Genomic DNA, 21093 nt, shown 5'->3' with positions numbered 1-21093 from the left:
GTCATCCGTTCTCGTAAAGTATAACCAAACTTTTAAGCGTTTGAGCCGCTTAGGCGCCGTGTTTCCTGCCAGGTAAATGACGCTCCGCAACGTGGTGACGTCTTTCGGGGTGACTGGAATTGATAAGGGAATCGTTTGCAAAAATGGAAAACAATTCCAATTAATTGAAACAGTGGGAACCGGTTCTCAACAAGAACCGGGTTTTGATACCCATCCCTAGATTTACCTGTGCAGTTTCTCCAAATCTTTCTCAATTTGTTTCTGATTTCCAAACTTTTGTGCATATTGTATCATTCTGAAGTTATTCTGTTCTATTTTTCTATTTCTATGTGGACTGCAATCAAAGGAAATAAATAGAAACGTGAACATCTAGACTTGGAGTAAAATGATGGACTCTCCCTATGGAGCGTTCCACCCACATCCAAATGAAGTGGTTAGAAATTCTTGGGAAGCAGACAGCGTAAAAGAAGTAGTCGTTTTACTCAAGAGCCAGCATCAAACATAGAAATGAATGAATGGATGACTGATGGATAACATGCTCCAGTCATGCAATACATTATATTATTCAAGTCAGTTCCACCACTTAAAACTTAGAGCATGTCCTAACTTGTGATGGGTTCTGTTCATGGTCATATCAAATTTGTCTCGTTTATTTTTTGTGCCCTAATACTTGTCATTACGGCAGAGTTTTTGAATGTGTACAGGTGCAGGTATTACATGGTGTTTGAATGCTGTCCAAGTCATCCAAATGTAAAATTTGAAACTAAATACCATCAGAGTCTCATATTCTTCATTCTTGTGTCCATGTAGGAGCATGCTCTGCTGCTTGGGCCTTATTTGGTGTTCTGGTTTTCCTGAATGTCACTGGGGCTGCTGCATGGTGCTTTTATAATTCTGCATATCTTATAAGGTACTTCTAACATTTACCTGCATGTCTGTATGTTGGAAAATTTATAATTTATTTCATTTTAAAGCATATGTGCTTTAAATGGGGTTGATAAAATGTTTTTATTTCTTCATAACATAAAGAGGTAAAACATATAGCAGGGATCCAAGTGTAGTGTTTGCAATTTGTGAGTGTTAACCTAAAACATGTGGTCAAAGGAGTTCTCAATGCAAGTTAAACAGGTCGTACATAAGCTGTAAAAAAAAAAAAGAAAGAAATTCCTCAGAGAGAAAGCACATATATTACTTAACCCTTCTCTGGAGTATGGACCTTTGATCAGGATCCACAGAAATGCTCAGTCTTGAGCCATTTTCTCAATCTGATGGCAAATGTATTCTTTTTGAGGTCTCTTTACCATATATTCTTTGGCCTGCTTCTTTGTCTACCCCCTACGAGTTTCAGAGCTTGTCTGGTGAGGTTGTTGTCTGGTTTCCTCAGTGCATATCCTATCCATTTCCATTTTCTTCTTCATATCTCTTCCTCTGAAGGTACTTGCCTTGAGTTTTTCCAACAGGTTATGACTGTGGATCTTGTTTGGCCAGTAAATCTTCAAGATTTTCCTTAGCAAGCTGTTGATGAAGGTCTGTGTTTTACTAATAGTAGCCTTTGTCATCCTCCAAGATTCTGAACTTGGTTTGTTTCCTAAGTATTCTTGAGTTCCAGATGTCCTTAAGCCATAAAAAGAAAACTCTTGTTTTTACATTAGTGTCTGTCCTTCCCTGCTTGTTGACGATACTGCAGACCAAGGGAGAAGGCAAAAGACTGGGTGGAGAGCAGTGTGGGGTCAGCCAATCAAACAGCAGAGGCTGCTTTTAAAAATGCTAAAAAATAAATTACAATAAAAATATATGTTTTTAAAAACAGTAGAAATCAAACAGTCCTGGCCAGGGGGCAAAAATGAAAAAGAAAAAGACCAATAAGGTGTGAAGATAATATCTAACAAAGTTCAACAGTGGGTCAACAAAATAAGCGAAAATTCCCACATGTACAGTCTGTTAAAAGCACTAAAAGTCCACTTAAAAGGGACACGAGCAGTCAGCATCTCAACACTTGAAAATTGCCTCTTTTATTCAATGCTTCCAAAGCTGATCTAAGTTGAGAGGAAACAGCGGCAGTCACTTGTCCCAACAAACACTGACTAAAACATCTAAAACATCCTGCTATGCCGCTACTGGTGGGCAGAGGTCTAAACTCTGCCCGCCGCTGTTTTCCTTTTGCTAAGAACTCTTGCAGAGACTAGAGCACTCTTCCACTTTTAGAATAACAGTCATAATTATAAGGATTAAAAACACTCAGTTACTCATTAACTCAGTTACTAAAATATTAAAAGATTAAGAGAACTCATGCAAAACCAAAAGTAAAACAAAGAAGCCTTCCGAGAAAGTTAATACTCCCTAGGTAAGTGGAAGAATCACCTTCTTCAAGCTTGGACTCAAAAAGGGATGTCTGCTCTTGTTGAGACACGATCTATTTCTTCTAAAACCTGGTTATTGGTCTTTCAATAGGGATTGACAGCATCCTTCAATCTGCTCAATATTACCCTGCTGAGGACTTTTTCCTGGTACTGACAGTGTTTCCTCTGATGTTAGAACAGTTTCCCACATGTACTTTCTCATGTGCATCTTAGGGTTTTTTGTTTGTTTGTTTGTTTTAACCACAAATAATGACAGGGAGCATGTCCCACAGTTTTCTTAGGAGACCAGATAACAGGAGAACAGATGATGATCATGGACCAGAAGATGACGGAAGGCATGTATCATTGTTGCCTTACAGTGCTGGAGATGATCATGGACTACATGATGCCCGCCAACTCCCAGAGGTGCACATGATGATCAGGGACCATCTAGGAGAACAGATGAATATCATGGACCAGAAGATAATATAAGACATGGATCACTGTCAACTAGCAGTGCTGGAGGTGATCAATAATAATAATAATAATAATGGATTGGATTTATATAGCGCTTTTCAATGCCATTATTCATTCACGCTCACATTCATACACTGGTGGAGGCAACACCAGTAGGCGGTAGGGTAAAGTGTCTTGCCCAAGGACACAACAACCAGGACAGAAAGGCCGGGGATCGAACCGGCGACCTTCCGGTTACAGGTGCGCTTCCCAACCCCTTGAGCCACGGTCGCCCCGTCAAGGACAACATATTGCCACACCATCCCCCAGAAGAGCAGAAGTTCATCACAGACCAAATGATGACGGGTAGCAGTGCAGTGGTGGTGGCAGTGTGACAGTATTTCAAGTAGGTAACCCAATCCTGCCATGTCATGTTATTGATATCGATGGCATCACTAGTGATGGGATTAATAGCATTATTTTTTTTTCAGTAATTAGTAATCTAACAAATTACTATTTCTATTGTTACAACACTGTTACAATTACTAACAAGACAATGCAGTGCAGGTGATGATTTTAAAGGCAAAAATTGAACTCTTCAGTTAATCAATGTTACCCTGAAGGATGACGGCAGATACACATGCATCTTTACCTAGTTCAATCAGAAGATCAGCTATATCTCTTAGAGCAGGGGTAGGCAACTCGTGTCCAGTGTGTCTTCAGTGGTGACTTACTGCCTAAAGAAGAAACCCTGACCTTCACCAGGCAGATCTACTGTGGGTATCAGCTGTTCATTTTTGTCTTCTTTTGTATAATTACTGCTTTAAGCAGTTTTTATTTAATAAAGAGATATTTTAAAAATACACAGTCACAACTGATCTCAGCCGCAAGATGATACTGCTGATTTGAAGTCAAATTACTCTTCACAGCCATGAGACATAAACAGTTTGATCATAGGATGCAAACATATGTGAAACATTATTGTGACTTCATTAGTATTTCTTCAGTTCATTATTATAACAGTTCTGTTTTTTTCTGTCTCTCACACAGAAGTGACCATTGAAGCAATTTCGACCACCTTTTTTTCGACCAAAATCAATGAAACTTCAGGGATATGAAATGAAAGTGGCAACAGGTGTGTTTGACAGGCAATGATAAGACAACGCTCTAAACAGGAATAGGTATTAAACTGCACAGTGCTGGCTTGTGAGCACAAATCTCACTAAATGATGTAAGACCACATGCCACCTTCATGCAGTCTGATTCTGACAGTTTGGTCAGATATATGCACATATATTCTCCACATTCTTGAGACTGTGCTCAGAGACACAGCAAGCTTTCTTGCAAGAGCATGTGTGGATTTGCCATCCTGGAGGAGCTGGATTATCTGTGTGACCTGAAAGGCTTGCAGCTACCATCTCATGCTACCAGCTAAACTAGAAAATGGTAAGGAGAGAAAAACATTCTCTGGAAATCCCCTCGTATAACCATTGACCTTCCTGGGTATTGCCTAGAACTAGAAAGAGTTTCATTTTACAGAAGAAAACTAAATGTCGTGACTCAAACAACGGGAATCGATAGATCTGGGGACCAATGATGGACATTAGATCAACTGCGAAATTGGAATGCAGTTCCTCGCCTAATCCAATCCCAAACAACCATTGTCTTCATGCGGCCTCCCTCACCAGCTAGAAGCTCCAAGACTGAAGCTGGAACAACAAATCTCAGATTACAAGACTGTGTTGACTCTCTGCCTTATCCTCCTACTTCAAGGTCACCTGTGTCAGCTAGGGGATTGTTGACTTTTGCTTAAAAGTAGGTGTACGGACACTCTGTCTCTCGAGTTGGACACAGCATACACACGCACAAATACACATGTACACAGACAGATATACAATCACCCTTTTTTTTCTGTTGTCTAACTGCTCTCCTATAGGAGCTAAATCTGAGTAAAGTTCTTTTTCTCCTTTTGTCCTTGGATGTTGTGAATTTCATTGTTTTCTTACCATGCGATTTCTCTCCGGTCTTTCTTCCTAATGTGATATTTGTTCAATGTATGTATGGTTGAAATGGGTCCAATGGGTTTTTGGTATCATTATAATGAATCTTACACCTATGGGCAATTTAGTGCTACTAATGTCAAGGCTCGCAAAGGCGAGCCGTGTGAAATTATTAAAGGACCCAAGATGCAGGCACTTCTGATGTGAGGGAGCTTTATTAATGGTGGTGAAAATACAAAAAGGCGAGGGTGGCGAAAAACAGAACTGAGTAAACCTAAACTGGGAAAACTAAGCATAAAAACAAACCTGAAACCTAGAGACACAAACAGAGATGCAGGAGACGAGACAGATGCAGGGAAACCACTGGGTAACGGAGGAAAAACGCAGCCAAACCAGCAACTAACAGAGGCAGACACAAGGCTTAAATACACAGAGGGATAACGAGGAATGAGACACAAAGGAGGGCACAGCTGGGAATCAGACACCAGGTAATCAGACATGACGGGACAGGGGAAACGTAAACTGAACACACTGACATCAGACACGGACCTTCAAAGTAAAACAGGAAACTCACACACGCAAAGACACAGACTCAGAGACGCGGGCTTAACACAGACCTGACTACACTAGAGGGGGAACACAGAACCAAAACCTAAGAATAAACAAAGATACATCAAGAAATCAAAGATAAAAGATACAGAAAGAAAACACTGGGTCACAGACCCAGGACTGTGACAACTAATTAGCCTAAACCCACGAACTGCAGTGCACTACTTTGCAGACCCATGACTGAATATGTTTCCTGTCATAGGATTGCAGTGTTTGCTCTTTCAGAGTTTGTTTTTTACATTTCTTTCCAAATGAAAAAAGAATATTAAAAATTATTATTTCATATGAAATCAAATTCCACGTCAGTGTCAGTGATCAAACAGTGGGACACTCTAGATGAGAAACTGCTTTTAGTGAGTTGTACATGGTTATTTTTATTTCTTAAGCATCAGCCACACAGATAACAGATAACAGATAAACTTTTCTGTGTTCTACTCAATCATGGAAACTCTGCTCTATTCTTTGTACTCTAATTCTACTATTTTCTACTAACTTATGATTGTTGTATTCAGTCATATTTGTTCATAACTTTAAACTGCAGTAGTCAGTGATTGATTGACTAGCAACTCTCACATATAAGTGTTTTCGTGAAGGGTGCACTGTGAGTGTGATTAAAGGGTGAGATATATATATATACACACACACACAAACACAGGATATGACATCATGCCCATAGAAAATAGTGGTGTTACTGCAAGTAAGAATAATTTAGTGCCACTGCTGAGTGCCTGCAACACAATGCATCTTTTGATGCAACCTATAAAACAGATTAAGACAAACTGGAACAAATTATTTGGTGTTGTAATGACTCATTCGACCCACAATGGCCCAAGTCAGACATACCATCAGGTGCTTAAAGCTGACGTCTCATAGATTCCCAAACTCCAGCTTTCGACACTCTGTGACCAAAATTCACTGAACCAACAGCAAAAGAAGACCAAAACTATGCTTCATGTTTGAAAAACATTGTAATGATTTCACTTTTATTTTGTCTCTCTTGCTGCCACCATAATAAAATTGCACTTCTTATCTCTGTACTTCCTATCTCTGTGTTGTATATGTATCACCCTTAATCACACTTCACAGTGCACCCCTCATGAAAACACTTATATGTGAGAGGTGCTTTACAAACACTGACTTCTGCAGTTTTAAGTTATGAACAAATATGACTGAATAAAACAATCATAAGTTAGTAGAAAATAGTACATCGTAATGATTTCACTTTTATTTTGGCTCTCTAAGCTTCCACCATAATAAAATTGCACTTCCTATCTCTGTGTGCTTCAAGACCAATTTTCCATCAAAACCCTATTTTCTGCCTTATTCGCTTGCTCATTATGCACACAAGAAAGCCAAGTTTCTGCTATTAAGTAGAGGAGAAATATCAATGTCTCCAAACAACCTCTGTAACTGAAAAACAGAAAGGTTATGTTTTTCACTTTCTACCAAGGAAAACTTGAAAAACAGAGCTTATATTGGCTGATTTATTACAGATTTACTTCCACAAGCAATTTGATATTAATCGGCAGACATTTAACGCCAAAAAAAGCAAGTCTTATTTTTGCACTCAATATTAATATAAGCATTTGTAAATCACTCTTAAACTAAGATAAGATAAGACAAGATAAGATAAGATAAGATAAGATAAGATAAGATAAGATAACCTTTATTAGTCCCACATGTGGGAAATTTGTTTTGTCACAGCAGGAAGTGGACAGTGCAAAAGTTCTGAAGCAAAAATTAGAATACAATAAGAATAAATACAGTACACAACTGTACAGAATAGAATGAAATAAAATACTATATACAGTAGAATAAAATATACAATAGGATAAAAATAGAATACAAATGCTGTATACAACTGAGTAAAAATACAACGATGCCAGTAAGGAATCTAAAAGAAAGGAACTAACCACGCCTATGAGCGGTATTAATGATAGTGCACGATTGTGTAAATATGGCCCCAAAAGGCTGTGCAGGAACAGGAAATGTGGTACTTTCATGAGGCTCTAGTCAACTGTCAGCTACATAGAAAAGGATCCTGGTGTTATTTGTCTCTCAGAAACAGTTCATAACTTCCCTTCAACTCATTCATGTCACCTAACAGGTAAAGCTGTTTGTCCATCACTTGTTCAGCTCTGATGATTCAGTAAGGACATCTCCTGGTTTCATCTTCATGTTTCCCTCTCACCACATATCCAAACTGATATCATGACCAGCAGTTTTGGCTGTGGCTCCAGCAAACATCAGCTGATACTAGAAGGTAATATTAAATAAATTATAACAACAGCTTATCAAGCTTAAACGTGCTGCTGTTGTTTCGCTGGTTTCCTCATTCTGGCGCAAAGTGGGTGATAAACAAACAAGAGAGACGAGACTTGCAACAGAAAAGCCGATCAGCTGATCTTTGATCAGTTTCATGATTGAAGTAGCAAAAGGAGATGGAGGGAGAGAGAATGAGAGAAGAAGAGGCAGCTGACAGCTTAAAGACACAGAATAACGCCAGCTTTGTGTCCCACATGTTGGCCAACATAACCAATCAACGGGTAAGACGCGTCAGTCGCGTTAGCGCTCCTGCAGTCTGTAACGAATATGTCTACTTGCATACTAACTAATAAGGTACGTTCCTAATGCCACTTCGCTGCGACAGACAATCTTTGTCTAATGATTTGTTTCTCCGTGAAGTTGGTTTATGTGAATATCCTTTTAACTCTAACAAGATCAGTGGATGGATGGATTTACTTTTTTGGTGGAAGTTATTGCGACTCCATGAGCAGTCTGCTGCTCCCGATAGTCGTGCTTCAGTGCACATATGTAGGAGGTACGTATGATATCTTTTATTGCTATTATTAGGGCCCGAGCACAAAAGTGCGAAGGCCCTATTGTATCTGCTCTGTTTCTTCTTCTTATTATTATTATTATTATTATTATTATTATTATTATTATTTCGGCAAATGAATCGGCCTTTTGAGGGCCTAAACATGCTCGAAAACTCATGAAATTTTGCAGACGCGTCAGGTCTGGTGAAAATTTACGTATTTTAATGTCCGTAGACATGTCCAGGGACAATTGGCTCAGTAGCGCCACCTAGAAAATGAGAAACGCGAGCCCCGAGATGGGTATGACCTACATGTATAAAACTCGGAACACATATCTAACGTTCGGAGACGCACATAAAAGTCTATTATGGCCATGTCCTAAACCCAACAGGAAGTCCGCCATTTGGAAGTGAAGGTGACATTTTGGCTCTAATTTTGCCATTTCCATGCCTCGAACTTTTGCGAACTCCTCATTGGAATTTCATCGTACAAGCTTCATATTTGGTCAGTGTCAACTACACACCTGGGCCATGTTAAATTGCGGAGCTTTTGAGTTTTCGGGTTACTGTGAGGCCGTGGCGCCACGGCGAATTTCGATGACTCGCCATGAAAATCTTATTGCCTCTCGTTCTGTCATACATTGTCCGACCTTGACCAAAGTGGACACATATGATAAGGCTCCACCCTGAACATATTTCAACTGCCATATTTGACACCAGGGACAGCGCCACCTAGTGGGAACAGGAAATGTCATGTTTTACACTTTGGGGTACAGTATTGTAATGGGTGACATCTGCAGCCTCAAATTTCTCCAGGAAAGCCTTAAGGAGTTGGTCTTGGGTTACAGAGAAAACTGTGAGTTTTCGCTGAAGGGTGTGACCCCAGCAGCATGGCGAACATTGAGGTCTCGCCATGAAGAAACAAATTAGTGTAACTCAATGAAATCCAATCTGATCAGTACCAGATTTTACAGGGATGATGTCAGACCCGCCCTGAACAGATTGATATGCCCATTGTCAGGAATACGTAGAGCGCCACCTAGTGGCACCAGGAAATGTCATGTCTTTCATTTTGTTGTACTGATTTTCACAGGTTCATCGTGGCCACCTCAAAAGCGGTGAATATCACCATCAGTCCCTCTTGATGCTTCAGTGAGAAAATTGTGACTATAAACTGAACGGCGCACCCTGGTGGCAGCGCAGTTCACCATGAAAGATGAAGTGGCTTTTGAGGGGCTTGAAAAGTTTAAAAGTCTTGAAATTTGGCGCACACCTCTAATGTGATGAGGATTTCTTTTATATGTTCATTTTCCTTGAAGAGCGCAAAATGGCTCCACAGCGCCCCCTACAAAATTTCAAAACAACAGCCCCTGCTCTGTGTTTTATGTATGAGTTTGAAACCTGGCAAGCTTATTGGAGATATCAAGATGTACAAAAAGTCTCTTGGAGCAATATCCCAAATCCAACAGGAATTCAGCCATTTTAAAATTAATGTGTAAATTTGGCGACATTTTCCCCTCTTTTCAGGCCTCATACTTTGACGAACTCCTCCAAGGGATTTCATTAGATTTACGCGATCTCCTGTGTGTGGAATCTCAAGACCTTTGTGATGTTAAATTGCGAAGCTTTTTACGTTCAGGGAAACGGGGTGGTCATGGCGGCACGTGGAGTTTCAATCACTCGCCAAAAGCAGTAACCTGCTGTCGCTCAAAAACACAATGTCCAATCTCTCCCAAAGGTCGCAGGCGTGATGAGACTCGAGCTCGGAAATGTTTGTTATGCCATTTGTCAGTAATGGTTAGAGCGCCACCTAGTGGGACGACTATAATAATGGTTGAATGAGATGAAATTTTAGCTGGTGGTTAAATGCATGAATTCCATCAATGTGACATCAGATCGAAGCGCTGGTTTTAGGTGTTGGGCTTGGCTCGACGCCGCCGGGTGCGAGGGCCCTCATATCGCTGCTTGCAGCTTTAATTTTAATTGCTTCTGCTTTTGTGGAAGGCAGTCCTGAGCAGGCTTTGATCAAGGTCTTGGGGAATAGGAGTGCTGGGAGCTGCACACTCTGTTGCCAAGGGTAGGCATCACAGCACCCACTGCCAAATACAAAAAATAAAATAAATAAAGTGCCAAAACACTTTAAACACTATTCCTGGCATTATGTTTCCTTAGAAAATTTGTGTTAAATTAGTAAAAAAAAAATAGTAAAAAATCAACAGTAGAAGAATTTGAATGAGCGATCAGCCGATATCACCAGTTACCACAATGGCACGAAAGCATTTTAAACAAACAAAATAAAAACAAAAGAGCGTCCGTTTAAAGAGCTCTATTTTGCTGAAAAGTCTTTCAATTTTTCTGTGTTTGCCTGATCTCCTTATCAGCTTAGACTAAATTTAAAAACATGTATAATGTAAAATACAATCAGACGCCCAGAACTGATGAATGTCCTCACAGACATTTTGAACAGTTTGGACATCAGTGGCCCTAGGTGAGGAAATCACCCAAACCCCTGAGTGTTAGTTCACATTTGGAGTATTTTAACTGTGCACCCAGCTGAAGGTAACACTGGCTTATTATAAGCTGCAGTTTTAACAGTATGATTAAGCAGGAGTCCTGTCTTTAATACAAAAGGGCACTTATCTGTGTACATTTGGAGTTTGGACAGGGTAAAATATTATCCATATTCGGAAAGGTTCTGGTCAGCAGGTAGGTTTATTGTATAATAATAATGGATTGCATTTATATAGCGCTTTTCGGGACCCCTCAAAGTGCTTTACAATACCACTATTCATTCACTCTCACACCGGTGAAGGCAAGCTACAGTTGTAGCCACAGCTGCCCTGGGGCAGACTGACAGAGGCGAGGCTGCCATATCGCGCCATCGACCCCTCTGGCCAACACCAGTAGGCGGTAGGTGAAGTGTCTTGCCCAAGGACACAACGACCGAAACTGTCCGAGCCGGGGCTCGAACCGGCGACCTTCCGATTACAAGACGAACAAGACGATCTAATGGTTAACCAATGGATTTGCTCACCTGTTCGTGCCTGACATGTGCGCCCTGTGAGGTTTAATTTTAGGTTATAGGTTTAAACTTTTAGGTGTGCTCAGCTCAAAAGCCCAATCATAATATCGTAGTTCTCATGCCTTGTAAATCGTCCTTCATAGTTAACGTGAAATTCTCAACAGAGTCCTCTTCTGGCTCACAAACTGTATGTGTGTAATATTCCATAGCTAACTGTTCCAATATTCCTAAGAAAATACACAATATTTCATCTCATATTTCATAATGTATATATCATCACAAATTAGCAAAGGAGTGAAAAGTCAAAGGAGAGACATGACCAGCATCTGAATAAAACTTGATCCTCTTCCTCCTCACCTAAAGCCTCATCTACTGTCTGGGCTTTAACAAATGAAAACATAAACCTGCTTATTTATTCTGGACATTGTCACAATTACTTATTATCAGCAGATTAGATCTTGATCACGGATTAGGCTACATTCTCAATCAATCAATCAATTAATCAATCAATCAATGTATTTATAAGCACATTTAAATAACAACGCAGGTTGACCAAAGTGCTGTACAAAGCAAAAAACAAAAAACAAAAAAACACAAGCACCAAAAAAATAATAAAAAATGTGAGTTTTTTCCATAGCTGTCCAGCAATGTTATATCCACTTCAAAGAAGGTTTCACTAATGCTGGCTGTAGCTTCCCCCCGAAGAAAGCTTAAGCCTGAACTCATAGCCTCTGTTGTTTATTTCAGCAGCTTCACTCGCTACAATCACAAACCAACATAAGAGCTTATTGCCATTTTTCAGCTGAAACTAAACTCATTGTTTACTCTCCCAGTTTCTCCTTATTTCTCTCCTAGTAACCTTTAGCTTTGTTTCTGTTACACCACAATTAAATCCGTATAGCTTCTTTCAACATAAGACATCCCTCTTTATAGGAAGTAAGTAAGTAGAATTTATTTATATAGCACTTTTCACAGATAAAAATCACAAGCGCTTCACAATAAAACCAGAAATATATATAAAATAATAATATGAAACTTATTATTAAAAGCTCGTTTGCATAGAAATGTCTTCAGCTGCTTTTTAAAAGAGTCAGTGGAGTTTGTACAGAATAAAGAAGAGAATTATACAACCCTCGTGCCACTGCCTGAAAAGCCTAATCCCCACATGCTTCGAATCTAGTACGTGGGACCAACAGTAACCTCTAACCGGAAAACCTGAGGTCTGAAGCATGAGGTTTTAACAGGTCAGAGATATGTTGGGGAGCTTCACTATGTAGAGCTCTAAAAGTTCAAACAAAAATTTTAAAATGAAACCTAAACTGGACTGGCAATCACTGAAGAGAAGCCAGAACTGGAGTAGTATGTGACCTCTTGTTAGTGCCAGGTAAAAGTCTTGCCGCAGCATTCTGCACAGTCTGAAGGCGATCCAAAGCTGAATTTTTGAAAGAAGCAAAAAGACCATTACAGTAATTCAAATGAGAAGAAAAAAAGCATGAGTAACTCTCATAGTGAGGAGAGTTGTCACTGAAGTTCACTGTATATAAATTTTTTTTAGGAAAAGAATAAATGAGAGATGAATCCAAGCAGCAACCCCAAGATATGAATCCTTTATTTGACTGGTCACATGTTCCTTAATTTCTATACAACAAGGCGGGGTTTTTATGTAACTAACTAAAAGGCTTTAAATTGTTGAGCTTTTTGATTATCAGTCCAAACTGCAACCAGGATCTACTGGTTTTACATTGTTTTGAGCACGTGTATTTGCTTATGACTTCAAACTGAAAGCATGGGAATCAAGCTGCAGATTATTGTTTTCACATTCCTCTGTCATGGAGATTTAAGGTGGGGTATGTTTTCAGAGTCATTTTCCCAGGCCACTAGAGCATGCAACCTTGAGTGTTTCACATGTGGTTAAGGACACAAGTTGTTACCTTACTTAACAGATATCAGTGTATCTTCTTGTTATTTTGTTGATTTGATAAGCAAAAGTAATATTAATCTTCAGTAGATTAAACACCTAATAAAATGGTTAAAAATATTAGAGAAAACCAAACCTGTGGACAGATTTTGTCATGCCTGCAGTTCTTTTTTAAAGTCATCACTCCACATTTAGTGGCAATTCGAACATAATTCCATCAAGCATGCAAATTTTGGTCACTGTTAATTTACAGATGACTAATGAGCATTGGATGTGACACATGAAGGAGATGCACACGGAGAACATAACATGAAATGTTACAATAATTATGAAATAAACACAATCTTTATGGAAAAACAAATGATTTAATGATTTTTTTTAACATATAGATGGTAATCATTTCTGGCCATGTCAAAGTGTTTGTGCATAGTTTCATTCAGGTCCACCCATTGGTTAGGGAGCAGGAAGGATACATACAGACATATATATATATATATATATATATATATATATATACTATATGATAAATATAGTAAGAAGGCTATCACTATCCTAGTGATTTTTCCTTTAGTTGAGGCAGAATTTTTATTATGGCAGAAAAACACTGTATTTGTCCGTTGAAAAGAACTTCCAAACTTAAGTTCAAGATTTAGCGGAGAAATGAAGCACACACAAATAAAGAAAAATGTGGTCTTAATCTTCTTGGATACTCTTATTTCATTTCTACTTTTATTTGGCCTGATCTTTAATAGTATTTTACTTTACAGCTCTCCAGGTGATTGGTGGAAGTGTGACAGTCATTCAAGGAGGCACTGCTATCCTACCGTGCCATGTCATTGATACCAATGATGACCTGACACAGATTTCCTGGCAGAGGAAGACGAGAGAAAAACCTCACAATGACAATTTCCTCACTATCTTACCCAGAGAGGGACCATTGTTTGTCAATGTAGGTGATGATCGATTTAAATATATTGGAAATTTTAATGAAAAAAATGGCACTCTCCAATTAGCCAATGTTGCCCTGAAGGATGAAGGCAGATACACGTGCATCTTCACCTTGTTTCCCAGTGGAAATCAGAAGACTGAGATACCTCTAAATTTGCTTGGTATAAAAACTTTTTTCTTTAAAAAATTCTGTGTGTTCGTATGTGAGATAGAGACAGAGTTACTTTCACCATCCTGCTTGCATGTTGACTAATTGTGTGCTGTACCTCTCCTAGTGCCTCCTTTCACAAACGTGAAGGACAATCTTCCCACTTTGGGCAAAGAAGAGGTTTTATTTGCTACCTGCACGGCTGCTGGATCGAAGCCTCCTGCAGAGGTGAGGTGGCTCACTGGTGCTTTGGGAGACAAAGTGAGGACGACAACAAACTCCACACATTATGACAATGATACAACTACCACAGTCAGCTCATTGTTTGGCGTACCTACGAGAGAGATTAATGGTCACCAGGTCCAGTGTGTCATCAGTGGTGACTCCTTTTTTACAGAAGAAACCCTGCCCTTCACCATACAGGTCTACTGTGAGTTTTCAGCTGTTAATAGAGATATATATATTAATAATACATATATATACATATATATATATATATATAGATAGATAGATAGATAGATAGATAGATAGATAGATAGATAGATAGAGATATATAGATATATATATATATATATATATTACATAGAGCCATGGATTGAAATGACGAAAAGAAGTTGAAAAAAAGCTGAACTTAATCAGTAAAAGCCGTGTAAGGCAGTATCAAATTGACTGGTACTCTTTACCAGTCAATCTGTACTGTCTAGATATTATATTTCAGCTGCCTCAAATAAGTTTTGTTCACATGAGCTCAGGTATCAACTTAACAAAAATCATCATTGAATCATTTTTCAGAGGCATGTATATGTTCAGGTCAGAATTAACTTACAGCAGCTAAAGTCAGAAAATGGCTCAGCAATCCAGTTGGTTTTGAAGCAGAGGTACCATCATTTTTGATTTTAGGGGCACACCACTATCCTGCAAAGTAAAGCTGCTGACAATGTCTGTTTATAGCCATACCTATTTTTTTTTTGTTTCTGGTCTACTACTTCCAGCATGACAAAACACCATGTGACAAAGTCTGTCTCAAACTTGTTTGTCAAGCCTGACAATAAGTCCATTATTTTCACCGATCTCCTCAGTCATAAGATCCATGCAGTACACATGAGGAATGGCAGAGGATGAAGCAAAACTAATAGAGGCTTGTTTTGAAACTGAACACAGGTTCGTCTGGTTTTGTGCAGTGTTATGTTTCTGGTGGAAGTCCCTGAGAAGAACACAAAACTTGATATCCTTTTTTTTAGACAAGGTGACTGTAAGTGAGCCTGTGGCAACCTTCATGTGTATCAAAGGATCACTCCTTCAAACTAAATAAAAGGAACCAAAATGTATGGTTTTGTGTGACATGATAGGATTCAGGCAAATGTGAAATATTACTTTGACACCATTAGTATTTCCTCATTTCAGAATTAACACTGTTCTCTTTCGGTTTTTGCAGTCTCTCCCACAGAAGTGAACATTAGAGCAATTTCAGAGGACTCATTTGAGTGTGTGACAGAAGCCAACCCAAGCGCAAACTTTACCTGGAGCAGGTAAAGTAGTTTGAATAATGATTTCAGCTGAAACTTTAATTTGCTTCTTTTTGTTTGTCTTGTGCAACCTGTTCTAGAAAAGCCCTGAGGAACAAAAAGAGGTATTGTATTTAGTGATATACAGTATAACACGTAATGAAGTTGTTGGGAGTGAATTTTGGAAAATTAAAGAAGGCAACATTTAAACTTTAGCTGATGGGTGTTTCCTGAACATGCACGCTTTAGGAACAGACTGTGGTTAAACTGTAGGTTCTGAAAAAAATAATAATTTAAGGTAAATATATACATTAGAAAATATAAGCAAACTTGTTTTCAGATCACAACAGAACTGGTATGTTTAATAAATCTGCCTTTAACAAATCACTAATAAAATGGGCGTTCGTGGCTCAAAGCGTTGGCAGTTTGTCTTGTAACCGGAAGGTTGCTGGAAGGTTGCCGGTTCGAGCCAGTCTCGGTCGTTGCGTCCTTGGGCAAGACACTTCACCTACCGCCTACTGGTGATGGCCAGAGGGGCCGATGGCACGATATGGCAGCCTCGCTTCTGTCAGTCTGCCCCAGGGCAGCTGTGGCTACAACTGTAGCTTGCCTCCACCAGTGTGTGAATGTGACACTGAATGAATAGTGGAATTGTAAAGCACTTTGAGGGCCCTGAAAAGGCTCAAAGCTTTTATTTTCCCTCTTAAAACATGCACCCCCTCCCACAAAATAAGATAAGATAAGAAAAAAAGAACTTTATTTATCCCGAGGGAAATTCTTTTGTCATACACATGCTTAATGCACCAAGAGAGACAGAGGAGCAGAGGAATATACAATATGTACAATAGAATACAAGTATACAGTAATATACAGTATGTTCCTCATATTTTGTTTTCCTCATATTTTCCTCATATTTTGTTTATTATGGAAATAATGTGCACCACATGGATACATGTCATATACCACATGGATACGGCAAGTATATGTATCCATGTGGTATATGACAAAAAAAAGTAACATCTGTGAGCCTTCTTGATATGAGTGGATTTGAATTCTCATTGTTTTGTGCAATACAGCCAACCAGTGTCAATTTAACTTATAACTTTCTGAACATGTCATGCCACTGGCTCCACCTGTCTGAAAGCCCCCACCATCATTCCCATCCCCCAAAAGACTGGAATAGACAGCCTCAATGACTGCAGACTCATAGCCCTCATGTCTCGTGGTCATGAAGTGTGTCGAGTGGATAGTGTCTCAGCACATCACAAACTGCCTTCCTCCCTCTCTCTACCCCTGCCAGTTTACAGCACAAATCGGTCCATGGGGGATACCATCACCATTACCCTTCACAGAGCGCTAAGCCATCTAGAGAACAGGAAGAGCTATGTGAGGATGCTCTAGCTTTCAACACCATAATCTTATCATCACCTTCAGATGCCCCTCCCACCTGGTCCTGGATCATAGGTTCCATCACCACCTGGCCCCAATCAGTCAGACACCCCTCATCCAAATCTGTCTCCACTTTCAGGTTTCCTGGCGCCCACATCTCTGCCAACCTCACCTGGACCCAAAACACCATTGCCCTTGTAAAGAAGGCCCAGTAGCTGCACTTGCTCCTTGTACTGAGAAAGAATAACTTGAACCAGTAGCTGCTGCTGGTCTTCTATTTCTCCTCAGTGGAGATCGTGCTCTCCTACTGGCTGGGTGCTTGGTAGGCTGCACAAGGGGGGAATTAACACTACCCAAAAAATCATAAGTTACCTTCTGCCATCCATGGAGGCTGTTGCCAGATTCTCCTGTCTCAGGAAGACAAAGGCCATCACAGGCGCTCTGGACGGCGCCTCAGGTTAATCAGGTCCCAAACATCCAGACTCACAAACAGCTTCTTCCCCAGGGCTATTTAGACTGTAAACAAACACTATACCCCACATAGTATTTGCCTTATTCTTTATTCCTGCTGTATTACTATTTATATTTGGCCTGGTGCAACCACAATTTATTTGTATATGTACACTGACAATAAACAGCTATTTTATTCTATTGAGGGATTATGGATGGATCCTCAGCTAAAGTAGATGCTATAATAAGTCATGGTTGGTTCTTCAGATAACAATCAACAAAACAAACATTTAAGGTATTTATTTAAGCTGTTCAGTTTTTAGCAGTTACTGTGAGCAGTTTCACATTTTACTGTATTCCCTCTGGCAAAAACTGTCATTACTGCAGGCTGTCAGAGTCATTACTGGCTCTGACAGTAATGCTTGCTGTAATGTTTTTTAGCTTGACTGAACAGATTTAGTCAAGCTTGAAACACCCCCGAGGTTTTACTCTAGCTGTTTTTGCATTTTTACTTTAAGTGCATTTTGTTCAGCAGTTTAGCTATGGTAATTTTAAGACCAAAATTCATGATCAATTTCTCATTTGTGTGTGTATATATAGACATATACGTACATTTCCTGTAAATAATTAGGTAAAAACGGGCCACAATTGAAGGTTAATCATGTGTAAAATGTAAACTACTTCATGAAACTGTATTTCTTTTTGGGTAAATCACTGTGGCGACTTATGTCAAATTCATAACCTTGTCTTATTTTTAGTGCTGTATTTTTCTATGTTCTTTTAAGATTTTTCATTATCAACTGATAACAGCTGATTGGAGCAGGTGGCACTCGTAGGGACCATTTCCTGTTGAAGAAGAGTCACATGACCAAATTTATGTGAGGATACATGAAGTCTGAAGCATAAAGCCCAGCAGACAGAGAAAGTAGATAAACACTATTATGATAACCATCATCTCTAACATGGGTTTTAGGTTTTATTAAGCCAGCTAATACAAAGAAAGCCTGACTGCACTGAACTTGGTTTGTGGATTACCCCTTTGGGCAGTACTTTGTACCTGTGCTGTCCTGGTGCTCCAGGAACCCTGGAGGGTTGTGTAAGCTGGTTCAGCTCAGCAGACAAAAGCTAAAAAGAGTTTTGAAAGATGGTTTCATTTAATTACTCTCAAATCAAAACCAGTCGGTCATGTCTCGTCCAACTGTAAGGGTAACACCTTCACTCAGACATGATCGAATGGGACTTATTTATGGGTATAAAACAGTGGGCACTAAATAAATAACTATTTGGTCAGGTGGGATACAGACTTGCCTGTTTTTTAGGGTTGGTTATTTCCATGATGTGTGCATAGTTCATATTGAACATAAGGACATAGTTAAATGAAATACTTATTTGTAAAAAGAAACATCCATCCATCCATTTTCTTCCACCTATCTGGGGCTGTGTTGCTGGGGCATCCGCCTAAGCAGAGAAACTGAGCCTGCCTTACCACAGCAACATCCCTCTAGCTTGTCAAGGGGAATGCCAAGGCGTTCCTGACCAGCCGAGAGATATTATCTCTCCAGCGTGTTCCACATATTGCCTCCTTCCAGTGGGACATAACCGGAACACTTTACCCAGGAGGCATCCTTGTCAGATGCCTGAATCACCTCAACTGGCACCTTTTGATGTGGAGGAGTAGCAGCACTGCTCTGAACCTCTACCAAATGGCTGATGTCCTTACCGTATCTAAGGGAGAGGCCAGCCACCCTTCATTTCCTCCACTTTTATCTGCAATCTGTTCTTTCAAAACAATAACACTAAAGTCCAAACATTACAAATGAGATAAATATTTTTTTCACATTGCAAACAGTCTTTTTACACTAAATATTTCATTATGCATATTCACCAGTGTGACTCAGCAGTGCTTGGCTTCTCTCTCTGTAGTTCACTGCTTATCCATTACATGTGAGGAATTCTTGGTAAATGCAGTGTTTATACATTTAAACAGTTTTGCTTTAAGTGCCTCGACAACTTCATTAAGTTATTTTTAAGAGTTTTAGCATCAATGATCCACAGAAGTTCAAAACAATCGTTACAAAAATAAAAAATAAAAATTTTGGCAATTTTTTTTAAGTTACAGACTGACGTGAACACAGAGTGGACTCATACAAGCAAAGTAGTGTGGTAGATGTCTGTGAAAGTTCTGTCATCCAGGTCATCATAGTCTAAGGAGCTTGGAAGATGTTTCACTTCTCATCCGAGAAGCTTCTTCAGTTCTAAGAGCAATTAGTGGAGAGTCCCAGATTTTAAGACCTATGGGATTGTTGTAAGATTTTATGTTTTATGTGTTTTATTCGTTGTTTAGTTATCTTTAATTTTCAAGCATATTGTAAAGTGTTTATATATTTCACAAAATTTGCTGTACTTCCCCATTTCACTGTGATGTGAACTGACAGTGAACCCTGCAACACAAACTATCTAAGCAGAAAACAAATGCAACACCTAAACCACAAGAGTTCAAAAATGCACAGCCATACACACATCTGACTCACACACACCCACACACAACCGTTGGTTTAGAGGAACTTGCTTAAAGAAAATGTGATGTGTTTGCATACGCGATGTAACCTATAAATAAAGAACTGTCGGCTGCAGTCAGTGTGTGTCTCGCCAGAGTTTTCACCCGTGCACGTCGCTGTTATTATATTCTAACTGTCTGAGTGTCTTTATTCAGCCTGAAGAATGTCTTATTAAAAATAAACTCCTGACAGGGATTGTCCCCAAGAGGGTCACGGACCCCCTATTGATCCTCTACCTAATCACACAAGCCAAGGTGTAAAAACGGGTGTGGGTCATAATCACTGAACCCATTGTGAAGCCTAGCCCCACCCTATCATGTGATTTACTGAGGTCAAGTATGTGAATGGGTGTTAAGGCGTCTGGGAAGGATCTCAAACTGGATTATAGATTCCAAGTGTACTTCAGACGCAGCCACACACAGACAAAAACTGGTTCATCCTAAATATAAAACACACAATCTTAACAATGTAGTGTATGCTGTACAGTGTAGCGAGGAATGCTCAGACCTCTACATTGAAGAGACCAAACAGCCACTTCATAAAAGCTTAACACAACATAGAACAGCAACCTCAATGGGACCAGACTTGGCTGTCCCAGTCACTCTTCGAGGATGCCAATGTTCACATTTTGGACAGAGAAGACAGATGGTTTGAAATAGGAATGAAAGAAGCCATCTATGTCAACTGTGAATGACCTTTTGATTTGACGGAAGTGGGTGGCTCTGTTCATTGTGTGCACAATGAACAGAGCCACCACTTCTGTTCAAAGTCATCTATAATCCAGTTTTAAAATCCCTTCCAGATTGCTTTTTCTTTCCAAGCTCCTTAGACTAGTGTGGTAGAAAACTTTACCAAAACTAAGAATATCTTCACAAAAAATGTATTTCAATTAAAATTGAATTGATTGAAATTCATTGGACTTTTAGGCACATC

General features: G+C 39.4%; 1 protein-coding gene across 11 annotated transcripts in view; it reads left to right on the top strand.

Annotated features, from left to right (window-relative positions):
• The window catches only part of LOC120433578 (nectin-4-like), a 40484-nt gene that overhangs the window by 15249 nt on the left and 4142 nt on the right, over positions 1 to 21093 (top strand). For 2 of the 11 annotated variants that reach the window (XR_005608630.1, XM_039599990.1), the window contains exons 1-4: positions 7860 to 8225; positions 13930 to 14271; positions 14386 to 14688; positions 15694 to 15787. Coding sequence is in view for 6 of the 11 variants with exons in the window: in XM_039599990.1 (XP_039455924.1) it covers positions 8069 to 8225; positions 13930 to 14271; positions 14386 to 14688; positions 15694 to 15787 (896 nt within the window). In the remaining 5 variants the exon portion in view is untranslated. Of the gene's footprint in view, positions 1 to 810; positions 911 to 2632; positions 3572 to 3845; positions 4429 to 7859; positions 8226 to 13929; positions 14272 to 14385; positions 14689 to 15693; positions 15788 to 17291; positions 18652 to 21093 lie in introns of those variants that run through there. The other 9 variants (XM_039599994.1, XM_039599993.1, XM_039599992.1 and 6 more) reach the window with 9 other exon arrangements.

Source organism: Oreochromis aureus, linkage group 16 (genome assembly GCF_013358895.1).
Source record: "Oreochromis aureus strain Israel breed Guangdong linkage group 16, ZZ_aureus, whole genome shotgun sequence".
Classification (NCBI taxonomy): Eukaryota; Metazoa; Chordata; class Actinopteri; order Cichliformes; family Cichlidae; genus Oreochromis; species Oreochromis aureus.
Note: the sequence above shows the minus strand (reverse complement) of the source record. Positions and strands in the feature narration are given on the sequence as shown.